Source organism: Mustela lutreola, chromosome 14 (assembly GCF_030435805.1).
Source record: "Mustela lutreola isolate mMusLut2 chromosome 14, mMusLut2.pri, whole genome shotgun sequence".
NCBI classification, from domain to species: domain Eukaryota; kingdom Metazoa; phylum Chordata; class Mammalia; order Carnivora; family Mustelidae; genus Mustela; species Mustela lutreola.
In genome coordinates, this window is record NC_081303.1 from 63,417,174 (window position 1) to 63,443,006 (window position 25,833).

Sequence of the window (25,833 nt, forward strand, 5' to 3'; positions counted from 1 at the left end):
CTAAGCTGTTTCCACAGCTGCTGCCCTATTTTTCATTCCCATCAGCAATGCACAGGGGTTCCAATTTCTCCACATCATCACCAACATTTATTTTGTTTTTCTAATAACAATCAACTTAATGGGTGTGAAACGGTACCTCCTTAGATTTGCTGTGTAAACTATTTTCTAAAACTATTTTTTAAAACTACAGTTACTATATAGTCACATAATATAGTTATATTATATAGTCTTATTTTGCATATAAAAAGCTACAAACATCCTGTTCAAGGTCCGAAGTGGAAGGATTTTATCTGTTAAACTGTGAACATAACACCAATATTTCTCCAAATAAAAAGGCAATCCTGAATTTCACGGTGGCAGTTAAAAATCCTGCAGCAAATAAATGTACCCACTAGCCTTATCGAAGCTGTCACCTGCACAAAACAACCCTCTGCAAAACCAGACTCTCAGGGAAGCAAGAAATAGCTCAGACCTGACCCAAAGGCAGGACCGTACCAGCCCCGTCGCGCATGCGCGTCTCCAGGCGCGCCCCCTGCGTGCCGACGTGCGCGGGCCCGCGGGACGGCGGAGGGGCGGGGCCCGCGGGGCGGCGGAGGGGCGGGGCCCGCGGGGCGGCGGAGGGGGGGGGCCCGCGGGGCGGCGGAGGGGCGGGGCCCGCGGGGCGGCGGAGGGGCGGGGCCCACGAAACTCCTCGGGCCCCCGCGATGGCGTCTGTGTCGGGCTCAGTGCGGTTGCAGCGTTGCATCGTGTCGCCGGCTGGGAGGCACAGCGCCTCTCTGATCTTCCTGCACGGCTCAGGTGGATTACAGTTTTACATCCTAGTTTTCTGCTTGGGAATCGTCCTCCCCTGGGGTCCCCTAGTGTTGCCCTAATGGAGGAGTCGCTGGGCCTCGATAGGGCTCCGTGGACTCGGGGAGGGCGACCCTCGCCTCGCTCACCCCGCGGCTGCGGACACCGGGCCTTCACCGTGTATTCCCTTTTTCGATCATGGGCCCATCGTGCTCCCTGATGGCCCTTGCGTCCCACCACTGGGCCATCCCTCCATCCGCAACACTCTCTCCATTTGCAACCCTTGCTACCGCCCCTCCCCCTCCCTGTTCTCCCTCGAGTTTAAGAAGCAAGTTAGTAAGGTAAGTTGTCTACTAGACACCAAGGATTTAGTACTTTCCAGCGTCAGCTGTTAGTGATCGGGATTTTCAACCGCCTTAGATAATTTGCCACTTTATTTTTCCAGTCTCTCGTACCACTGTGGACAGTTGAGACAGTTAACTTAATATTTATGTCCTTTCCGCGAGGCGCTGTGCCAGGCCTGGAGTACTGTCTCCCTTTCCTCTCTTTCTTGCTACTCCTTCCTTCTTCTTTCTCTTTCCCGTTCCTGTCCTGAAGCCCCCGAGATACTAGCACAGAGTCCACTCTCAGTCCCCAGGGCAGACACCTTCCTTCCCCTGCCCGCCCTTAGTGGTGTGTGTGCTGCATTCTGTATAGCTTTCCTTACACTCCTCTGTAATGACTTAAGCCTGTCTTTCCCCCTTCACTTTCCCTTCCTCAAGAGGAAGGACCCTTATTTTAATCTCTGCATCCCTAGTGCTTGGCCTAGGGTAAGTTCTTGGGAAATATTTTTTTAAAGAAATGAGATGCAGCCGGTGTCCTCAGAGCGCCTACCTAAAGTTAAAAACAAAAACAATTCAATTAGTTTGAGTCAGCAGTGGATGGGAGATCACAAGATGGTACATGATTTACTGCCAAGAGAATTGTAAGGAAAAAAACTGTGGTTAGGCATATTAAGGCATTTGGAAGATGAAGAGCTGAGATTTTACCGATTTGACTTAAGAACATGGACTTTGAGCTGAGACTTGTAGTTGGATAGTGGAGGAGATTGGAAAGGTACAAGGTGGAGACCTGGAAATGGGCAGTTAGCCCTGATAAGTTGAACAGCTTGCTCAAGGTCACTTGGCTGTTGCCGTGAGTGGTAGTGGAGTTAGGATTCGCACCCAGATCTCCCTGACTCCGGAAGGGTAAGGTGGAAAAACTCTGAGCTAGGCTGTTTCATTTTGGAAATAGGCAAGAAATGGGTCAAAGATGTTTAACGGGAAGGACTTCGCTAATGAAATATATTTAGAATGGTGAAGTAAGGTGTCTAGGAGGACACCAAAGCCTTATAACTAAGAGACTGTTCCTGGTACTATTTGGGGCTCCATGGGGGTTCATTTATAAGCATCCAGAAATTCCCAGATACTGTAGCCTTTGTAATAAATAAGTGTTTTGTAATATTGTTAGGAAATACTCCTAGACTTTTCTTTTTTCCCGTGGGCCACTTTGCTTAAAGTACCATCTTTACTCTTCAATTTCAAATTACTTACATTTTTATAAATTGTAAACCCTAAATATATATTTTTCCTTTTATACTTTGGAACAGAGTTTATCCAAAGAATTCTTCTGCTAATTATGCAAATGAAATGCAATTTCTACATAGTTAGAGCTCCATTGTAGTAAATTAAAATCTATACGAGGAGTATAATTTTACGTTAGACTTACTATATGTGGTTATATTATAGGTGTTTGGGTTCTGCTTAATCTAAATACAGGCAACCCGTTTTAATAGTTGTTACATGCTCTTAGAATAAAGTGCAGGCTTTTTTAAAAAGTGGGCCTTATGAATGGATGAGTGGGTGTTACTTTGTAGCATTAAGTTTTGCTTTTCAAGGTTGGAAAAGTATATTCAGAGGCAGTTTTTTTTTTGTTGCTTTTTTTGTTGTTTTTTCATCCTAAAAGGCTGAAGTTCTCTCCTAGGCTATGATAGTCATAGAAGAAGGTATGGGAATGTGAGTAATGCATAGCCAACTTAATTTGAGCCATTCCTACACCTAAAATACCAAACAGGTACCTTCTTTCAGAATGATAAAAGCAAGTAATAGTTTAATTAGCTTCGTTCAGCTTCCCAGCTTAGATTAATTCACTCTGTTGTATGTTCCTTTGGAACATTACGGCACTTCTTTTAATGGTATCCATTATTTGTAATTCCCAGAATTAATTCGTAATTCCCAAACTGCGCTATAAGGTTCACACAGACCCAAATTATGCATATCTTGCTTTTTCCTCATGCAGTAAATCAAAGCGAACTGAGTTGGCGCTTAGTGAAGTTACTAGTAACTTTACTAGTATCCACTGTGTTGCTAAATGTGGGGAACATTTTTCAGTCATCTTCTTATTTGAACCATCTGCAACATTCGATGTTCTTGAAAGACTTTCTTGGTACTTACTAACCTGTTTTCTCCATATAATTGATTTTCCAGTCTCATCCTGTTCTGTCTGTTAATGTTGGGGCTTCTCAGAATTTGGTTCTGTGGTCTCTTTTCATTTTGCATTTTTCTCTGCAGGCTAATGTGCACGTATGGCCTAGGATTCTATGTTTTCCTCTATATAGTAACATACATTTGTGTCTCTATTTTAATTTTCCTTTGAGTTCTGGACATGTTTATCCAACTGCCTCATAGTCGTTCATTTATTAATCCATTCATTCAGGAAATATCTATTATATGGCCCCTGTGCAGTGCATTGTTCCAGGCTCCAGGCATATATTAATGAACGAAACAAACGAAAAGTTCTGGCTCTTGTGGACCTTACATTCCATTGGAGGAAATACTGTATAGTGGATAGTTGTGAGTTCTGTGGAAAAAAGAGAAAGCAAGACAAGGGGGATGGAGGAGGGGAGGTATTGGGGGTGATAGTTTAGCTAAGGTGGTCAGAGTAGGCCTCACTCTGAAGGTGGTACTTCAGCAGCTAGACCTGAGTGAGTGAATCATGTGGGTGTTGGGTTAGACTGTTGCAGACAAGGGAGAAGGCAGGACGGAGGCCCTGAGGCAGGTTCCCTGACATTCACGGGAACAACAATTCAGGCGTTTTCCCTGGTGGGAGAGGAGTAGGCCAGGATATCCAGAGGATCCTGGCGCAGGTGATAGGAGGCAGGGGTCAGCAAACTTCCTGTAAAGGGTCAGGTAGCAACCGTTTCAGATTTTGCGAACCAGATATGGTTTCTTCCACATTTTTCTTTTCTGCCTCCCTTCCTTTTTTTCCTTTTTCTTTATTTTTTTAGCAACTGTTTAAAAATGTAAACACCATTCATAGCGTACGGCTTTGGGCTTTTGCCTTCCAGCTGGCTATAGTTTGCTCAACCCCAGGTAGAGGACCTTGTAGGCAGGGTAGCGAGTGTAGACCTGCTGATCCATGTGTTTCCTGTCTCCGTGTGTAGTTGCATTGTTCATTCAGTTATCCTGGCCAGACACCTCGCTGTCATCCACTATTGCCCTTATAACCAATCTATTACCAATACCCATTTATTTTCTCCCCTAAGGATCCTTGCACCTATTCCCGTGCATGCCATTGCTAGACCCCTAACTGAAGCATGTCCTCTGGACAGTCACCTCCTAACTGATCTCCCCACACCTACTTTTGTCCCTTCTGTCATCACACAGTTGCCAGAGTGACCCTTAGAAGACAGCCACCTTTCTGCCAAAAAGTAACTTCCTGCTGTTAGGATTTGCCACTTCCCTACTGTTTCTCCAGCCTCGTCTTGTGCTCACTGCTCTTGCCCTCAGTCTTAGATGTCCTCCTCCTCCATCCTGGAAAGGATCTTAGCGTTTGCCATATTCTGTCCAAAATGGTCTTTTCTCGTTTGCCTCAACTTTTCACCATCCGGTAGGTCTTGAAAACTGGGTCAGTTTGTGTCATGTGTGATCTACGCATTAAATAAACAACTAACTCAGTGGCTAAAATACAAACTGAACTTTGCTTTGCAGAGCTGATCTTCTGATGTTATCCCCGAACTCCTTAGCTGGGTCAGTTCTGAATGTAGTAAAACATGGCAGCACCCAGTGTCTCATCTTCGCAGTGGTTCTGTTTGTCTCTCATGTTCATGTGTGATTGGTTGACTTGTGTGTGTTTCTCACAGTAAACTGTGTCCTCCGTGAGAGGAGGGACTCTTTCTTCCTTGCCATCACCGCCTCTCTAACAGTGAGCACAGTGCCTGACTCAGTGACAGGTATTCAGTAGATAGACTCTGAGTTGATGTCTAATGAGCTGATCCAAAAAAATGAAAAGTTATTACCTTTAAAATTTTCTCTTCAGGACTATATAACATGGACCTAATTTCCTTCCATTTTTTAATGGAAATATCCAGACATTAATTCTTGCATGGATTTTGGTTATTTTTTAGCCTTGGGATGTATAATTGTTATTTTACATCACATAAATGTGTTATCAAAATTAAATTTAGATTTCTTCAAGTTAAAAATAAAGTTTGCTAAATACCCCTTTTGAAAGATCTTGTTATTTTAACCAGGAAAATTGTTTTAGATCTTTCCATCTACAAAAGTTTATATTTGCTTCAGAAATTTACTATTTTTACAGGTAAGATAAGAAATGACAGTGTTTAAAATCAGACACAGAATTTTTTTAGGAAAATAATTTACTTCCTCTATTTGTGCCTGTTTTACCATTTAAACAAACAAGGAAACTTGAAACTCAAACTTGAACAAGGTCTTTAAAGTGATCAGTGGTGAAGTTAGGAGTAAAACTTTCTAAATAATTTTTAGTTATTAATGCCTGATCAATTAATTCATGTTGATAAACTGGCTTCTGTGGAGTTATTTTTACATATGGAGATTTTTTTGTATTCCGTGTTCCAGCCTCTGTGTGATATGAAAGTTATAGAATGCTTTTAAATACACTGTGTTGTCAAAATGTTTTTTCTTAATCGATATTTTGTGATCCATCAGGTGATTCTGGACAAAGATTGAGAAAATGGATCCAGCAGGTTTTAAATCAAGAGTTAACATTCCAACACATAAAAATTATTTATCCAACAGCCCCTCCCAGGTATGTAGTAATTTCTCTCACTGCTCAGCATAACTGTGGCATAGAATGTATATAAACAGATACAACAGCTAAATGTTCTTGAGACTTCATTCTGTATTTAAAGTATTTTGAATTGCGGTACCTTTTTTTCTAGAACTTTTTTTTTTCTCCCCAGTTCCACAGTGGGGCCAAGTTTTGTGAGACAAGTCATTTCTTTCCTCTTTGTAAAACATTCCCTGAAGCTCTGAAACTTTGTCCTAAGCACTCTGGCCCTGCACATTGCTCATCTTTCAAATTCTCTTTTTTTCCCTTTGTTTACCCCAAAAAGAAACTAATAGCTCCCAACAAGTATAAGCTTTCTAATAATTTAGTTATGCTAGAGTTCATAATTTCAGGCAAAGGGTTTTGGGGCATTCTTTCTACACTTAAAAAGATTTAAAAACAATGTTAAGTTTTTTGAATCTGTAAGCCATAATAGGAATATGGAATTGACTGCTTAATAAATATTTAGATTATATAACCCATAAATGTGTTTAATAAAATGCACAGTCATGAGATTGGTATAGTTTTGAAGTCATACTGCTTTTTATAGTTATTAAGTTAGCATCTGCATAGGCTTTTATCCTGAGCACATACTTTAAACTGGGGTTTGCAAATCCTTTTTTGGGTAACCAAAATTATATACTGAGTTCTGCATCCCCCTCTGATTTCCCATTATCTGTTCTTGATTTATCCTTATTAATTATTCTGTGTGCTTATACACAAGCATTTTGTTCTTATTTTTCTGTTAACTTAGTGTTAAGGAGAATCAGAACCAGAACTTCAAGGACCTTTTTTTTTTTTTTTTTTTTAAAGATTTTATTTATTTATTTGACAGACAGAGATCACAAGTAAGCAGAGAGAAAGGAGGAAGCAGGCTCCCTGCTGAGCAGAGAGCCCGATGCGGGGATCAATCCCAGGACCCTGGGATCATGACCTGAGCCAAAGGCAGAGGCTTTAACCCACTGAGCCACCCAGGCGCCCCTTCAAGGACCTTTTTAATGTGCAATTAAGATTTTACTTACTTAGTTGATAGAATTGAAAGAGGTAGAACAATAAATAAAATAATGTCATAAAATTTAAGATTTTAAAAAAAGTTAATATAATTTTAAAGGAGTTTAGTAGTTTGGTGGTGCAAATAAAAGACCTACTGACCAAGGGGTATTGTTTCAGTTGAATGCCTTTGAAATGTCAAAAGAGCTTGTCATTCGCTATTCATTTTAGTGAAGTTTGGAAGGAGAAGGACAGTGGTATTCCTATGGAGATGGGAGAGAGAAGTTCATTTCAGCCTGAATATAAACATAATTGTCTAAATTGAATGGAAGATCATTGGAAACAGATTCTAGAATTAATGCTTTCAGCTTATGAATTTTATATTATCAGCAGTATTGATATGTGTTCCAGACCAGTGGATTTCAAACTTTAGGTCCAAAATATTTCTGAGAATCCAAAAATCTCCATGGATACTCAGTATCATCTATGGGTGCTGTTGTGTTTAAGTAAAATATAAAAACACTGAAATATTTTACTGAATTCATGGTAACTTTGGGGTATTATATATTTTCATCATCAGTATGTATTTGAACAGACCATGAAACATTTTGGACCATGCGTACCAATGCAATGTAATATGAGCTAACATGTAAAGTTAAGTGTTCTGACACTGCATTAAAAAAAGGAAAAACTAACAAGTAAATTCATTTTAAAATATGTGTTACTTAACCAATTATATCCCAAATATTTTCATTTCAACATGTAGTCAATATAAAATTATTAAAGTGATAAATTACATTCTTTTATTCATTCTAAATCTTTGAAATCTGGTATATATTTTACCTTTGCAACACTTCTCCATTTGGATGCTGGTCGAGCAATTAAATTTATATTAAATAAATAATTACTTCTTAAAGAAAGCAGAAACTCTTAATTTGAAAAGATAGATGCACTCCTGTGTTTATTATTGCAGCATTATTTACAGTAGCCAAGATATGGAAGCAACCCACGTGCCATCAATAAATGAACAGATAAAGATGTGGTGCGTGTATGTGTGTATACTCGCACACACTGGAATATTACTCGGCCATAAAAAAGAATGAAATCTTGCCATTTGCAACAAGATGGATGGAACTAGAGGTATTATGCTAAGTGAAATAAGTCAGAGAAAGACAAATACCACGTGATCTCACTTATATATGGAATATAATAAAACCAGCAAACAAAGAAACAAACCAAAAAACATTCTTTTTTTTTTTTTTTTTTAAGATTTTTTTAACTTATTTGAGAGAGAGAGACAGAGATAGCGAGAGAGAGCACAAGTGGGGAGGAAGGGAGAAGCAGGCTCCCCGCTGAGCAGGGAGCCCGCAGCAGGGCTCCATCCCAGGATCATGGCCTAAGCCAAAGGCAGACACCCAAATGACTGAGCCACCCAGGCACCCCCCAAAACAGATTATTAAATACAGAGAACAAACTGATGGTTGCCAGAGGGGAAGTGGGTGGGGGATAGGTGAAGCAGGTAAATGGGATTAAGAGGTACAAATTTCCAATTATAAAATAAATAAGTCACAGAGATGAATAGGGAATATAGTCAGTAATGTGATAACATTTGACAGGTGGCGACTACATATATCGGGTGAGCTCTGAATTGTTGAAGCATGTTGTATACCTGAAACTAATAGAACACTGTATGTTACTTATACTTCAATTAAAAAATCACATAATATAAAAGTAAAAGTTCAGTAACTGGTTAAACTAGCTACAGGTTGCAATGCTTTATAGCTCCATGTGACTAGGAGTTACCATTTTGGGCAATGTAATTTCAGACTTTTAAAAAAAGGAGGTCCCATACATTTATAATGTGTGAGGGAGATTCTCCTAGATCAAATAGTGCTTGAACTTGTAAGATTTCCTTTTTTTTAAATGATGAGATGATTTAAATTGTAGTTCTCAAGCAAGGATGATTCTCCCTCAGAACATTTGCACATCTGCTGTGTTTCAGAGACATTTTGGTTGTCACGGCTGGCAGGAGAGGCAGCCTGACAGGCTCCGGGCATCTACCGGCTAAATGACGCTAAATGTCCTATACCGCATGGGACAGCCCCCACAACAGACAGTTCTCCAGCCCCAAATCACAGTGGTGCCCAGGCTGAGAAACCCTGCTTTAAATTACACATCTAGGGGCGCCTGGGTGGCTCAGTGGGTTGAAGCCTCTGCCTTCAGCTCCGGTCATGATCCCAGGGTCCTGGGATCGAGCCCTGCATCAGGTTCTCTGCTCAGCAGGGAGCCTGCTTCCCCCTCTCTCTCTGCCTACTTGTAATCTCTGTCTGTCAAATAAATAAGTAAACCTTAAAAAATAAAAAATAAATAAATTACACATCTATTCCTGCACGTACCAGGTGATTAGTATCTTGGTTCTCCATTAGGGGCGGATGTGGGGGGGAGGTTGCAGTGTGGTCAGCTGTTTATATTTTAGAAAAACAAATATCTGAGGTAATTAAAGTATGAATGGCATCATTGTCTTCGAATCAATACAAAAAGAAGTTGAGATTGCACCAAAGAACAGGTCTTTATGTACTAGGCTTTCTTTATTTTTAGATTTAATTACTTGAGGTCAGAAACATTAAATACAAAATTCCACTTGCCTTCAGAATTTACTCTTGAGAGCATGGGATTGTGAAGCTTTGCTTCCCTGTTTTCACTGGCTCTAAGATTCCTAAAATGAAGAAATAAAAACCTCACAATTGAATAAACTTTGCAGTTTCCCATTCAGGAATTCAAGAACTTTTCAAAAATTTTCAGAAAGAGTGTATATATATGTTTTTACTATAAGTAAGATCTATAGATCTGCATCATGGAATATTACATCTCAGACCTCTATCCTTGATTAGAGGCATCAAATAAGAGAGTGAAATGGAACACATATGACTTTTTTTTTTTTTTAATTTTAAAGATTTTTATTTATTTATTTGACAGAGATCACAAGTAGGCAGAGAGGCAGGCAGAGAGAGAGGGGGAAGCAGGCTCCCAGCTGAGCAGAGAGCCCGATGCGGGGCTCGATCCCAGGACCCTGAGATCAGGGCCTGAGCCGAAGGCAGAGATTTAACCCACTGAGCCACCCAGGCGCCCCTAATGAAACACATATGAATAAGGATAGTAATGCCAGTTAATTTGCTGTCAATATACAAATCAAGTGAGTTTGTAAATGTTTATTGTTTTCAAACGTAAATACCAGAACCCTCAATCGACCTAGCAAAGTTATTTTGTGTCAGATATTTAGTAAGTTGTACATTCTGTAGCTCTGCTGTATTTCTTTGGTCCTTTCACACATTGGAAATCAAATGGTACTGATCAAGGATTACCAATGGCTCTAGACCTTTCGATTTTATGATCTTCCAAATGTCAGGAGGGATCTTACAACAGGCAAGTATAACAAGCAAGAACTGGTTCAGTATTTTATTATATTAGAAAATCTAATTCAACATTACTGTGAAATCATTTTTCTTTTGTCCTATGAATAGTGCAGAAATCAGCAAGTCTTGCTTCCAGATGTTTCAGACTCTCAGAGCAATTAGAAACTGTATTTAATATGTAATTTAAAATTACAAGATTTAAACTATTTTCATTTTCAAATTTGAACCATATCTTTGGTGACTGAGGATTTTTCAGTTTTAGTTCATCTTACATCTCATTGTACTTTTGGCATATGCTATTTCCTTGCTGTTTTAATGTATTTCCAGATTATTTTTTACTTAAATACAGGAGCGTTAGCAGCATTGAAGGAGTAAAGACACTAGATAGTGTTTACCGTTCAATAATATTTTATTCTCTTGTCCTATTGAAATTGGTGACGATGTTTCCTTAATTTCATTGTGAATTAAATGTAATACATTTTAAGGGTTTTCATATTTTTAGGCCTAATTTTCTGTCCCACAGATGGTCGTTTCTTAGTTTTTTTTTTCCCATTAAATTATGTTGGTGGGTAGGTATTATGACTCCTGTTCACCATCTGGCCTCTTTTCGGTATTCCTTTTCCAGGCTATTCAATCAGTCCAGCCCTAATGCCCTCAGGTTTTAGAACTGTTAGTGGTGATTTTATATAAATATAGTTAATAAAAATTTATCCTAGAGGAACAACATTTTGGAAACCTTTTACATTTTCCTAACTAAAAGTAAAAACTTGAGTAAACCACAAGTATTATAAAAAGTACATGGCTACTGTTAAGACTCTCATCCTCTCTTTAATATCTGTAATGTCTGGCTTATTTAGTTTTGCAAATGTGAGTTCATACTAAACATACAATTATAAATTCTTCCTTTTTTTCACCTAATGCTGTATTTGATGATTTCTTCCTATGATGATTTTGTATTGAAATACAGAAAACTGTTTAATAGCTACAGAATATTCTTTAAAATTTATTCTGTCGTAGACTGTTTTAGTTTTTATCCTCAGTTTACCACTATGTATGTCTGTTTATCCTATTTCTGATTTTCCTTCAGGAAAAATTCCTAGAAAGTACTCAGAGGACTTACAGTCAGTTTCTTTTTTTCTAGGGGATTAACTCTTCTAAATTGTTTTCCAAGAATGGATAGTTTGCATTATTACCAGTAGTGTATCAGGATACCCATTTCACCAAACACTTAGTAGCATTAATTTATTTTAAAAACAGTTTCTAATTTTATTGCTGAGGCTTTCTAAGGGTTATCTATCAGTTATCAAATAAACTGCTTTCAGTATCACTAATTCAGCTTAGCAGTTTACTGATGTATTTAGGTAAAAATATATATAGATAGATATGTGATTTTTTTCTTTGTACACTCAAAATTCTTTAAGTATTTTTTCTTAATCACAAAATTGCTGCTTTTACAATGATATCTACTTTATAATTTGACAACCTCTAAGATATAACAGACTGAGAAGAAAAATACATAGAAGTATTAAAACAGGAACAGAGTACTAATTTGTTGATTATTTCTAAGCTTAGTGAATGGATATAAGGTTTATAAATATGTATAGTTACATTTATATTTTATTCATTTCATTCCATTTATATTTAAGTATTTTATATATTTATATCCATTTATATTTAAGTATTTTATATATTTATATATAGATAAATATATAAAATATATAAATATATTTTATATATTTATATATAGATATATAAATATATTTATATATAATATATTATATATATAAAATATATATTTTTTATATATTAGCAAAAGTTATGTGATACATATCCAGAGTGACAATATAGTTGATACGAGCAATGAATCACTTGTGATTCTTCTGATTACTTTGAATCAGCAATCTGATACATGCTATACAATGTCGAGTCTTGGAGAGTACTTCAGTTAAGGAGGAAAAGTGAAGACTTTTAGAAATATGTCATCTAATTCTTACTTTAAATAAAATTGTGAAGGCTGTTAATGAAAAATTTATCAGTTCTGGATCTTAATTTTCACATGTCTAAAATGAACAATTCGGACTAGATATCCAAAATCCTTTAGTCATTAACTTTTTGAATTTTAGGTCCCTTCAGATTTTATGCACTGTAAGTAAGAACCAGTACTGTAATACTCCTCATTTTTGCCACAGTGTTAGACCAATAGGTAAGGGAAATATTCGAGATATAATATCATTCAGTAGACTGTTGAAGATACATAGAATTATCATGGTACAGTGGTTAAAAATATGATTGGATTAAGCAGGCTCTGGCTTCCATCTGGATTTCTCTCAAGTGCTATAAGATCCTGAGAGCAAGGTATTTTACCCTTACTGGTGTCCCATTTTCTTGAAGTGCAAAATGGAACTAATAATTGTATCCACCTCAAAGAGTTGTCCTGAGAATATGTGATGTTACTGAATATATGTGTAAATCCTTAGCATGATGTCTGACATAAAATAAGTATCAAATAAATGTTAGTTATTAATAGTAATCTGTGATATCCTTGTGGACAGGATGTAGAAATATTATCCAAAGAATTAATTGCTGATAATCCTTGAAGAAATTTTCCAAGCCTATGTGTGTGGGTTGTATTTTCAAGGAATATTTGGGCTAGCAGTTGTAAAGCTGAGAAAAATAATGAATATATTAAATAACAAAATGGAAATCTGAAATGATCTGATAGTCTAGAATAGGGTCAGCAAACTACAGCCTGTGGGTTAAATATGGCCAATCACCTATTCTTATAAATAAAGTTTTACTGGAATACAACCACACTCTCTCATTTGCATATTATCTGTGGTTGCTTTTGTGCTACAAAAGGGATTTCAGTAGTCACCAAAGAGACTGTATGGTTCACAGAGCCTAAAATATTTACTCTGGTTTTTCCAGGAAAAGTTTGCTGACCCTTCTAAGGCAGTAGCTTTCAGAATTGTTAAACTCCGACTCACAATGGGTTATATATATATGGGTTGCTGATCATGTACATACATTTCAGTGATTGAAGTATTACAGATGCTAGAGTATAGGGTTGCCAGCTTTATTTAGCAAATAAAGAAATAATATCTGGACATACTTACTATAATAGTATAAATATAAATATAAAATATAAATATAAAAAATAGTATATTTTTTATAAAATAAAAAGTATTTATTGTTTATCTGAAATTAAAATTTAACTGGTGTCCTGTTTTTTATCTGCGATTCCATCTGGTTGTTACCCCCAGAGAGTTTGATTTAATTGGCTTGAGATGTAGCCAAGGCAGAAAGATTTTTAAAAGCTTCATTTCTGATTCTTGTATGCAGCCAGAGGTGAGATCCACTGCTGTAGCAATCATAAAAGTCTGAACTAGGTCACTGTGGTGGAAATGTAACACAAGCATTCAATTCAAGAGAGATTCACACAGCATAGGCTGGGAAAAATTGAAAATCTGGGAAAAATGGGCGCCTGGGTGGCTCAGTGGGTTAAGCCGCTGCCTTCGGCTCAGGTCATGATCTCAGGGTCCTGGGATCGAGTCCCGCATCGGGCTCTCTGCTCAGCAGGGAGTCTGCTTCCCTTCCTCTCTCTCTGCCTGCCTCTCCGTCTACTTGTGATTTCTCTCTGTCAAATAAATAAATAAAATCTTTAAAAAAAAAAAATTAAAAAAAATAAAAAAAAAAAATCTGGGAAAAGGAGAAGGCGGTGTGATGTTAAGGTAGGAATCTATGAGAATATTGAACATGCTATGTGTTTTATTTGGGGCATTTTAAACTTAGCATACTGGCCCCAATGTTCATGAGTCAGTATCCAATTGGAAGGATTTTTTTTTTTTTTTAAGCTTTACAGTTAATGGGAAATTGAAATTTTAAACTGGAAGATAATTGTTTTTAAAATATACTGTTCCCAGAAAGAATTATCTGGGATATTATTAAAATCTGGATTTTTTAGGTTACAATCTCCTAGATTCTGACTGACCAGGTATGAGATGGAGCTCATAATTTGCAATTTAAGGAGCACCACTTCTAATGTAAGTAGATTATAGTGTCTACCAATCTTTTGTACTCAAGTATACCAGCATAGTTATATTTTAAAAATTACAGAATTTCCTTCCTACCTCTGAAAACTGAAGCAGGTTTGGATGTCATCTGCCTACCTGTGTAGTTACTCTGCATCAAAATTTGAGAGCTCTTACTTTGGAAAATTAAGGTTAATTTAAAGTAGAATTTTAAAAAACATTTTTGCGAGAGAAACTTTTTATTTTTTAAATTTGCTTTTGGGGCTCCTGGGTGGCTCAGTGGGTTAAGCCGCTGCCTTCGGCTCAGGTCATGATCTCAGAGTCCTGGGATCGAGTCCCGCATCGGGCTCTCTGCTCAGCGGAGAGCCTGCTTCCCTCTCTCTCTCTCTGCCTGCCTCTCCATCTACTTGTGATTTCTCTCTGTCAAATAAATAAATAAAATCTTAAAAAAAAAATAAAAAAAAATAAAATAAATAAAAAAAAATAAATTTGCTTTTATTTAAATTCAGTTAATATATAATGTATTATTGGAAACAACTTTCTAAATGTCTTTATTATTAAATTCTTGAGATTATTTGAGATACTAATTTTAAGTTTGGAAAAAGACTAATCAAAACAAAGCAAAAGGAAAGGAAAAGATATGCTGTATAAACAGTAAACATAGGATAGCTGACCTACTGTATTTTTATTAAATAAGGTATACTTCAAGGTCTTACCAGAGATAAAAGTGAACATTTGTAAGCTAAAAGTAAATAGTAAGGAGGAAGACAATAATCCTTCATAGGCATGTACTTAATTATATTGCTTATAAACACATGCAAAGAAAACTGTCAGAACTAAAGAGAGAAGTGGACTAATATACAATCATAATTGAAGCTTTTAATACTCATTCTTCAGGATCTAATAGAACAATTTAGAAAAAGAATAGCTAGGCAGATATAAAATTTGATAAGTAATTGTACTAAAACTACCTTGAACATTAACATTTATAGAACTCTACTGAAAAAGCTTGTAGGACAGTCACCAAGAGAGTATATCGAAGGAAGACCGTAATATAAGTACCAATGAGTAGCAGAAGACTGATATTGTACAGAATATTTTCTGTGACAAGAATGGAATGAAATTGGAAATCAACAGCAATAAGATATCTGGAATGCTCCCAAATATTTGGAAATTAACAACATATTTCTAAATACGAAATTAAATAAAGGATATCAACACAAATCCTAAAGGCAATAAAGGGAACTCGCATGAACAGCCTATGCTAATAAAGTTGAACAATTAGAGAAAAGATACAAATTCCGTGAGAAACACAAATGACAAAACTGACATAAAAGTAAAATAAAAATCAGAATACCTACATTATTATGAAAGAAATTGAATTCATTATCAGAACCTTCACATGAGAAACTTTCATGTCCAGCCAATTCCACTAGTAAATTTTACTGAACATGGAAGTAAGGATTAACACAATTCTGGAAACAGGAGCATTTTCTAACACATATTAAGAGACCAGTATAACCCTGATAATGACAAATTTCGAATACATTCAAGAAAATTACAAATCAATACCCTCATGACCATATATGTAAAATTCCTTAACAAAACACTAGCAAATCAAATCCAGCTACATATAAAATGGATAATACATTATGACCAGATGGGTTTATTCCAGGAATGAAAAGTTAGCTTAACATTTGAAAGTCCATCAGTGTAATCACTGTGTTAACAAAACAAAAGATTAAAAAAATATGTTTATTTCAAAGGATACAGAAAAAGCATTTAACTAGTTCATCAAACTCAGCTAATTAGGTAAAGTGTGATATTTCTTCAACATAATAAAAGGTGCATAGCTAGAAACTTGTAACTAACACCATATTTAATGGTGAAATATTGAATGCTTCCCCTCAAAGATTACACAGAAGGAGATCTTTTAAAAAATAAAAAAAAAGTTTTTTTTGTTTTTTGTTTTTTTTTAATTTGAGAGACAGCTCAAGTGGGGTGAGGGTCAAAGAGAGAACCAGACTCCCTGCTGAGCAGGGAGCCCATATCCTGGGGCAGAAAGAGGTCCTTGATTCTGTTCAACAATGTATGGAAGTTCAGACAAGTGCAATAAGGCTAGACAATGAAATAAAGAGAATAACGTTGAAGAGGAGAAAGTAACAGTGCCATTATTCCCAGATGATATGACTGTTTACACAAAGAAAATAAGGAATCTACTAAATAACTACTAGAAATAAGTGACTTTAGGAAGATAGCAGAATGCAAGAACAAGATACTAAAATTAAATGCATTCTTACATACAACAAATAGTAGTATAGTATGTCTTTTTTTTTTTTATCTTTTTACTTTTAGCCAATCTATGTCATATTTAAAGTGGGTTTCTTAGAGACATCATGTATCTGAGCTTTGTTTTTTTCACTTTAACTGATGTGTTAGTTTCTTTTAAGTGTTTTGTTTAGACCATTTACATTTAATGTAATTAGTGATGTTGTTTGAAGTCTACAGCTTTTTGTTCCTCTTTCTCCCTGTGCCATCTTCTTTATGGATAATTTGGATTTTGTTAATATTCCATTCACCTATCTATTTTTTTTTCTTCTAGTTCTAGGGATTACAAGATCCATATCAAACGTTTCACCTAGTTAGATTTTTACTTGACATGAAATGTAGGAAACATACAACCATATAGGTTCCTTTATCTCCTCCCCAATCCATTATGCTTGTCATATGTATTTCATTTACATACATTGAAAACTCTATCAAGACACAGTTATGATTTTTGTTTTCAGTAGTCATACATATTTTAAAGAACTTAAAAGGAGAACAGTAGTCTATTATATTTACCAAGTTGTAGTCTATTACAGCATGTCAGTATGTTTTGATTAAATTGTAAATTGCCATTTGACTATAAGGTATTCCTTTTCCTCAACCCTATTTAATAGATGTTTTTAATCAGCTAAGTTGGGGCATATTAAGTAAAAGTCAGCAATAAACTTGCCGTGTTGATTTAAATGGAAAATATTGCCTCATTTTTTTCATTGTTAATTTGGACTATTTAATTGAAGTGCTCAATAAAAATTTCTGTTTCTAAAGCATACTTTAGTTGTATTTGTAATTAGAGGTTTTCTTGGTTTGGACTTACTATTAGAATTTCCATTTTAAAAATAATAGCAATTTTTTAACAAGCCAATTAATAACTTATATGATGATATAAATTGCTCTTGGTGTTTTGAAAGATTTAACAGTAATAAGATTTGCATAGTTCCTCTACTTTTTTATTACTATTTTTCCAGTGAAGTGTATGTTTATATTTTTTATTAAATGTATTCCAGAACAGGGTTAGGTATTTTTGATTTAGGTGCAGATAATAATGGATTCATTTTTGCTCTATCACTTGAAATTTGAGTTCTATCTGAAGCACAATATTGGGAGATCGCTTTCCTGATACCAGTAGATCTGTATTTTAAGTACACTTCACTGGTAAGGAATCTATTAGAAACAGCTCTTTTGAAGAAATAGTTTTACTTCTTTGGTACTTATTTTAAAGAGCACACTTAAATGCCTATTAGTGTGTAAGAACTTATAAATATATTTTTTTAAGCAACAAAAGAAAAATTTGACCTTTTCCTAGAAATCACAATATGGATTTTATACAAAGTCAAAAGATAATCAGAGCAAAATAGACCAATATTAGATATTCTCTAATTTCCAGCTGTCCCAAATTACTCCCAGTGACACAAATGATTATTGACATTGATCATTCAACAAATACTTTTTCTTGGCACTGAGTGTATTGCTGTGGAAAAGATAAGTGGAAAATATAAGAGCAACTAATATATTCATTTCAAATAGTAATAAATTCTGTTACAGCAGGTAAATAGGATAACGGAATACACTTCTTTGAACCAACAATTTAAAGTGTATTTCCCCTACACACACACACACACACACACACACTTAAATAGGATATTCCGTTACCCTATTTGAGCTGAGACCTAAATAATCCGTGCAAGCCCTACCATGCAGAAGTGTGGCACAGAGCATTCCAGATAGAGAGGATATCAGATGCAAACCCCCTAGATCAATAACGAGACCGTCCTGTTTGAAGGAAAACAAGAGGGAAATGTGCCTGGACCTGGTGATTGCTGGGGAAGTTCTATGAAGTGACACAGAGGAAGACTGAAGCCATGTGATGCTATCGTAAAGGTTATGAATGACCTTTTGATTTTACAACTTTTAAAGAACACAGATCAAAACAGAACTTGGTATCAAACTGAATGTCAACTCTTTTTTTGTTTTTTAGCTTCGGACATTTTATTCCAGCTTAATATTTTACCAGTGTGTTTGATTGATTGATTGACTTAGGAGCCACACAGATGTTCTTTGCCAAGCATATTTATTTATTGTGGTAATGTCTGAGCTGTTTTATACTAGCTAATAAAGTGATTTATTTGAGGGAAAAGGTGAATGAGTATAACATATGGGCCAGTTTGTTTAGCTGTTTTAAAAAACAGCCTTATTTTTATGCCTTCTTTAAAGGTTATTCTAACGTATTAAGAGAATTCTGCATTCTTGATTATATTTTCTTAACACAAAAGTTCTAATTTTCTTTGTCTTATTAAATTTTCCCAACTATCTCTTTTGAACAAAATGTAATTCTCTTAGAGGATTGAGAGAACAAAAAACTCCTATATTCGTGAAATTTACATCGGGAGTGCACCTCTGTGGAGCGTAAGTGTCTGATTAAGTAAGGCACTGTCAAAGACAAAAAGTTAAGTGAGTGTCATTTTTTTCTATTAATGGCTGAGTTCCCAGAATGATTCAGATTTTAGCCTATGATATCATCCTTACTTAAGTGTTTAGACAGACAAATAAATACTTAGAGAAATAGCAAAATAAAATCAAGAGGAAAGTAGAAATAATTAAAAAGAGTAACAGTCTAATTCAGGCTTTAAAGTGAGTGTTATATATTCAGTTTTCATTCAGAACATTGTGATTCCAATGACCAATTGAATGTACTTTCGGATTTCATTTTGTCTGACACTGACATTAATACTAGTGGAAAGCACCTGCTTTCATTTTCAGAGTACTTTAAGAAAGTTAATCCTGAGAAAGGGATTCTGGGAGATGGGTGGCTTGAATGCTCTCTGTGTTCTCTCCCCTTCTGATTCCAATTTATTTACCTCTCTTGAGCCAAGCAGCTTCTGAGGTCAGAAGGCCTGCAGGAATGAGGGAGAAAGTGGGTTCTGTGGAGTCCTGGTAGAAATCTGATGCAGAATTTTATCATCTCTGCACTCCTTGAAAGCCTGGAAAATAATACAAGAGAAGCCCCAAAAGAGAATGTGGCAGATCTTAGGAAGAGCTCAGTCTGCAAAAATCTCTCCTCCTTACAATTTTTTGTCATAAAATGTTAATTTCCAGACAATTATTTATTAGTTAATTATTAGTTAAATTATTATTTATTTAATTTATTAATTATTTATTAGTTAAATTAGTCAATATTAGTTAAAACTCCACAAGGACTTATAAGGAGAATTTTTCGAAATTATTTTTAAATATGCAGTTAATTTCTTAGATAAAAATGAGTGAATGCCTAAGAATAGGCAGGACGAGTCTGAAAAAAAGACAGTGGTCTTGATGACGGTCGGGAGAAAGAAACTAACATTACTCAACCTAACAGTACACTCTGAAGCTACTTCAATACAGTCTGTATGATCCTAACACAAGGATAGAGAAATACTTCAGTAGAACAAAATAGAACCTTTCTCAACCAGAGTTCTTCACCTGAAGCACAGCTCAGGATGTGATTTCACTTACTGTTTTCTTGATTTCCACAAGGATAACATAGAACGAGTACCATTCTGGAGGCACTGGAAAGAAGTGCATTTATTGTAAGTAGTGTATGTGTTGGGCATCAGGGCTTCATTATTTCACAGAATCTAGGTTGAGAGAAACTAGATAATTCAGAACTATGAAATTAAATATACAGCAAAGATGGAATTTCACCTATGTGGAATTTTTTTTTTCCTTTTAGTAGTAATAATATGGACACAATTGAATATCCATATGGGAGAAAAAAGTTGAACCCTATGACACTTCATGTATGGAATAAATTCCAGGGAATTTCACAACTTTAATCTAAAAATGAAAACAAAAATCTTAGAAATTTTTGAGCTCCATGTGTGAAAATGAATGGATTAGGAAGAGCCTCTTAAATCAGGAGACCTAGAAATTTTATTGCTTTTTAAGGAAAGATTCTATCAAATGCAGTGTCTTTTATCTGATTTTTTTTTCAAAAGACACCGTAAATATGTAATGTCAGTATGTAAAAATGGTGCTAAAAAATACTTGAAATACAAATGACAACTATTTAAGTGTCAGTTATAGACCAAGTGCTCTCCTAAACTAATAGGAAAAGCAAAACCACAATAGACAAAAATAACAAATGATACAAATAGGTAATTCCATTTATGTAGAGTTCTAGAACAGGAAACACTCATCTGGAGTGATAGGAATCACTCCATGGTTGCCTGGGGCAGTACATGGGAATTGCTGGCAAAGGGGCAGGATAGAATTTTGTGAAGTAAAGGTAATATTCCGTATCATTGTGGAGATGATTATATTGGCAGATCTTGGACCAATATAGTTAAGTGTTTACTTTTATGTATGTAAATTATACTTCCAGAAAGTTGACTTAAAACTATAGTTGATACCCTGAAATGCTAGTATTTTTTTTTTAAGATTTTATTTATTTATTTGACAGAGATCACAAGTAGGCAAAGAGGCCGGCAGAGAGAGGAGGAAGCAGGCTCCCCATTGAGCATAGAACCCGATGTGGGGCTCGATCCCAGGACCCTGGGATCATGACCCGAGCCAAAGGCAGAGGCTTTAACCCACTGAGCCACCCAGCTACCCCTAAATGCTAGTATTTTAAGGGATGTTAGCACCTATTGCTCTAAGGGCTGTGGACAAAAGGAGTTCTCTTTTCTTGCACAAAAGTGATTTTTTTATAGTCTTAATGGTAACAACTTTAAAACATCTGCTAAGATAAAAATTAATATCTTTCAATCCCGTAGTCCTGTTTCTTGGACTGTTCATAGGACTCAAAGTCCCAGTACATAAAAACATGTATGCAAATATGTTTAACGCATAACTGTTCTTAGTGGTTCAAACCTGTGTACCAAATAAATGCCCATTATTTGGGGAATGGCTGATGAAACTGTGGAACATATTTATCTTATGGTATTATATAGTCATTTAAAAGGATGGGTTCAAACTATCAGGAAGGGCACCCATAAGTTAGCATGAAGGGGGAAAAGCATGATGCACAAAGGGAAAGCAAATAGGCGATCTCATTTTTGAAAAGGAAATAGTGCTCTAAAAAAAAAATCCTATAAAGATGCATGTTCTAATGTATATGCAAAAAAAAAAAAAAAATGCAAGGATATATTCCAGATGGTAAACATGGCTTCCCTAGTGTGAAAGGCAGGATGGGGGAGCAGTAGGAGAAGAGAGGAGCAATGGAGAGGAGTGGTGCGCAGAATCACATTCCCCGGAAAACATCACGACAGCACACACATAGAATGTCCCGTCTTTGCGAAATACCGTAGATCTTCATAAGCCAGAAGAAAATTTGTTTTTATGTGCTATTTTATAGGGGATATTCAAATATGCATTCCAATTTTAGAAAGGTGCTGCAAAGTAATATTGATAACATTCTTCTATTTTAGTAAATAAACAAGATCCTCTGTAGATGAGCTCTGCTTTCAGTTTTTCTGAGAAACTGTCCAAATATAATCCTGTTGATTTCCAGGCACACAAAGTCCATTTATTTTGGAGTGGTATGATCAATATGGAAAAATTAGTTCCGCTCTCTCCTGTACCACCCATTTGGTCACCTAGAGTGGATGCTGCTCAAGGGCAGATCTGCACAGACTGTGGAGTCCCCTTTGATAACAGTGGTTGAGAAAGTAGGAATTGACTACTTCTAGCTCTTTGGGTTTGCAGAAGTTCCACTTAGTCTTTCCCCAGGAAACATGTTTCTCACTAGAGCATGTATAGGGAGGCACTCTGAGATCTCACTTGATGTTTTTCAGCCCTTTTTTCCCCCTTCTATCTGTACATTTCGTACTCCTATTTCACTGACTTTGGATGGTGAGAGAATACATCCAGCTCTGATTTGGTCAGAGTAGGAAATACAGGAGGTATTCTGCATCTGTGGTCATCATTGGTTTAGATTTCTTTGAAATTATGATAGGTGCTTTTAGCACTGGTTGTGTTTTCTAGGTCTTTTTTGCATTGGACGTAACCCTGTTTTCACTGTCACATAAGGGGAAAACACACTTTGCCACGTGGAAAACAGTTTCTTTGATTGAACCCTCCTCTCCCTCATCTTTGGAAAACCTTCGTTCTCCATGTTTATCTTCTGTGTCTTGCTGTACTTCTGTGTTTGCTTATGGGAAAGTCTAAGATTGTTTTTGTTCCCCTTCATTTACCTTTACTGACATAGGGTATAAACACAGGAACGCTTAAGCCCATTGTAATTGGTTAAAACAGAACATTTTGAATACCTTGCCACAGACACACACTTACTATCAGAGCTTTCCAGAGTAGGAACAGACAACGAATGGGTTAAGAGTCACTGATACTATAACCATTTCACCTCATACGTAGATATAAAGCATCTTGTAAGATCAGTCTTGTTCAACAGAGCACCCAGTTCAGAGCATCTGATCACATAAAATCTAAGTCTAATAAGGCACCCAGTTTGAGACCCCAGTGATGCAAACAGTATGGAAGAGCTGTTTGATGAGTGCTTCCAAAGATTATTTGTACCCCATTAAATTCTCATTTGAAGGTTCCTAAGAAGAGTGCTCGCTTCGGCAGCACATATGCTAAAATTGGAAGGTTCCTAAGAAGACCAAAAAAAAAAAAAAAAAAAAGTTCTTAAGAAAAAAAATTGAGGCCTCATTCTAAGGATGATCTGGATGTGATTAAGAAAGCTCTTAAATTATCAACTCATATTTCCATACTTAAGTGCTACAAATTAACCACCTTTTAAAAACATCGTGGTGAATCATTTTTCCCACTCTTGAGATATTAAACATTATTCAGTTAGTTATGAATACTAAAATATTGATCTTACATTAAAGAGGGTGAAGGGGCTAAAAAAATCAAAACAAATTTAAAAAAAAAAAAGGTAGACCTGATCAAATCGAGCAGGAAAAAAAAAATAAATAAAACACATGCACCCTATATATATTAATTATATAATTATAATTATATGTTACATCTATAATTCCTTTTTTCGTGGAAATTCTCTGGAGAATTTATGAATCCGAAAAGATGGGGTGAATAGGGAAGGATTCTGAGTCGGCAGTAGGAAATGGTAATGGGATCTGTGTAAGTACAGGCAAGTTAATTCAGTGTGCAAGAGGCTGCTTTCAGTATGAACTCTTTAACTGATAGAACTTGGAGGAGATTGAAATTATTCAACGCATCAGTGTTTTAGAAATTGAAACATTCATTTTAATAACATCCCCTTTCCCTTCATTTTCTTCTTTTTTTATTTTGTTCGTTTTGGTTTTAAACAGGCCATATACTCCTATGAAAGGAGGAATCTCCAATGTATGGTTTGACAGATTTAAAATATCTAATGACTGCCCAGAACACCTTGAGTCAATCAATGTAATGTGTCAAGTGCTTACAGATTTGATCGATGATGAAGTAAAAAGTGGCATCGAGAAGAGTAGAATATTAGTAGGTAAGACCGCTAAATGTTGGAGATTTAAATTTCTTTCAATTTGCTCTATTCTTATACATTAAACTTTCCTTGAGATATTATTTAGAGACACTTGTATATCATTTGACCTGTTTATAGTTTCAAATAGAGTTTACATAGTAAGGGTTTCAAAAATATTAAACGACAGCTCATGAAACTTTGTTTTCTTTCTGATAATAACATAATTTGAGAATTCCATGCTTAATTTTCAATTAAGAGATTATTCATTTTGGTTTTCAAAATATTTTAGTTAGCTTAAGTTTTATAAATATGTTTAAACTATTGCCATGATTAAGGTAGCATATGCCGTCAAAATATCAAATTCATGGGACGCCTGGGTGGCTCAGTTGGTTAAGCAGCTGCCTTCGGCTCAGGTCATGATCCCAGCGTCCTGGGATCGAGTCCCACATCGGGCTCCTTGCTCCACAGGGAGCCTGCTTCTCCCTCTGACTCTTCCTTCCACTCTGTCTACCTGTGCTCGCTCTCACTCACTCTCTCTCTGACAAATAAATAAATAAAATCTTTAAAAAAAAATATATATCAAATTCATGAAAAGTAAACTCTTCAGGGTTACTATCAGAGGAGTAGGGTGTTTGTAAATTCCTGTTAAACATACCTGCAGGGGCACCTGGGTGGCTCAGTGGGTTAAAGCCTCTGCCTTCCGCTCTGGTCATGATCCCAGGGTCCTGGGATCCAGCCTGGCATCGCATCGGGCTCTCTGCTCAGCAGGGAGCCTGCTTCCCTTCCTCTCTCTCTGCCTGCCTCTCTGCCTACTTGTGATCTCTGTCTGTCAAATAAATAATAAAATCTTTAAAAACAAAACAAAACAAAACAATACCTTCAGCAATTTCTGTTTCCAAGGAGATATAAAGTACCTTTACATAAATTGTTTATTCTACTTAATGCCCTTTACTTTTTCGGTAAAAGAAATATTAAAATACAAATATTTTATGATAAATACAAATATAAAATAAAATACTAAATACTTAAGCTATTTAAATCTCTATTTCTGTAATACATAGGAAAATGAGATTAGTTGGATAGGATGTAGATGGTACAGGACATATTTTGATGAAGGAGTTTTATTTTCAAATATAACTATTCAATTTATAGCAAGTTGTATTTAGTGATGAAAATATAAAGCAAATTAGCTATCTCTGTCATATTCTAAATAACATTAAAAGCACATTGGGATCCTGTATAGACAAGATTTGGGTAAATTATTAAACTTCCTTTGTAAATTACTGAAGTACTAAACTAGTCATTGAGTTGAGAGGCAGTATAAGACTTCTAATACATGTTGTCAAATTCCTTTCACGAAAAAATTGTACGTATTGATACTTCTCCCACCCCTATTAGAATGTCCGTCTTATTATATCCTCATTGATAATATTGTCTTGAAAAAAAATTTGCTAAAAATAAGGCAATTAATTTGTGATTACTTTGTTATTTTCCTTCTAATTTTGTTTGTTATATTTTTACACAGGAAAGTTTTTCTTAGTTGTCTGTTATTCTTTGCTCTTAAGATTTTTCTTTTCCAAGTAAGGTCTCAGTTTAAGAAAATCTCTAGAACTTGGTAAATACTCAAATTTTCTCCTGGTTTTCTATAATGTGATTTTTTTGTACATGTAATTCTTTGATTCATCTGGAATTTATTTTGCTTTCTTTTTACCATGTCATGGAACTATTAGTTATTTTCTGAAGTACCAAGAGAACTTTATTA

At 35.8% G+C, this 25,833-nt stretch overlaps 1 protein-coding gene across 2 annotated transcripts in view; it reads left to right on the forward strand.

Moving 5' to 3' along the window:
- The first annotated feature begins 640 nt into the window (after positions 1–640).
- Positions 641–25,833, forward strand: part of LYPLAL1 (lysophospholipase like 1) — a 36,440-nt gene continuing 11,247 nt past the window's right edge. For both annotated transcript variants that reach the window (XM_059146153.1, XM_059146152.1), the window contains exons 1-3: positions 641–798; positions 5,775–5,874; positions 23,923–24,092. In XM_059146153.1, coding sequence (XP_059002136.1) covers positions 705–798; positions 5,775–5,874; positions 23,923–24,092 — 364 coding nt within the window. In that variant the 5' untranslated portion in view covers positions 641–704. The remainder of the gene's footprint in view (positions 799–5,774; positions 5,875–23,922; positions 24,093–25,833) is intronic.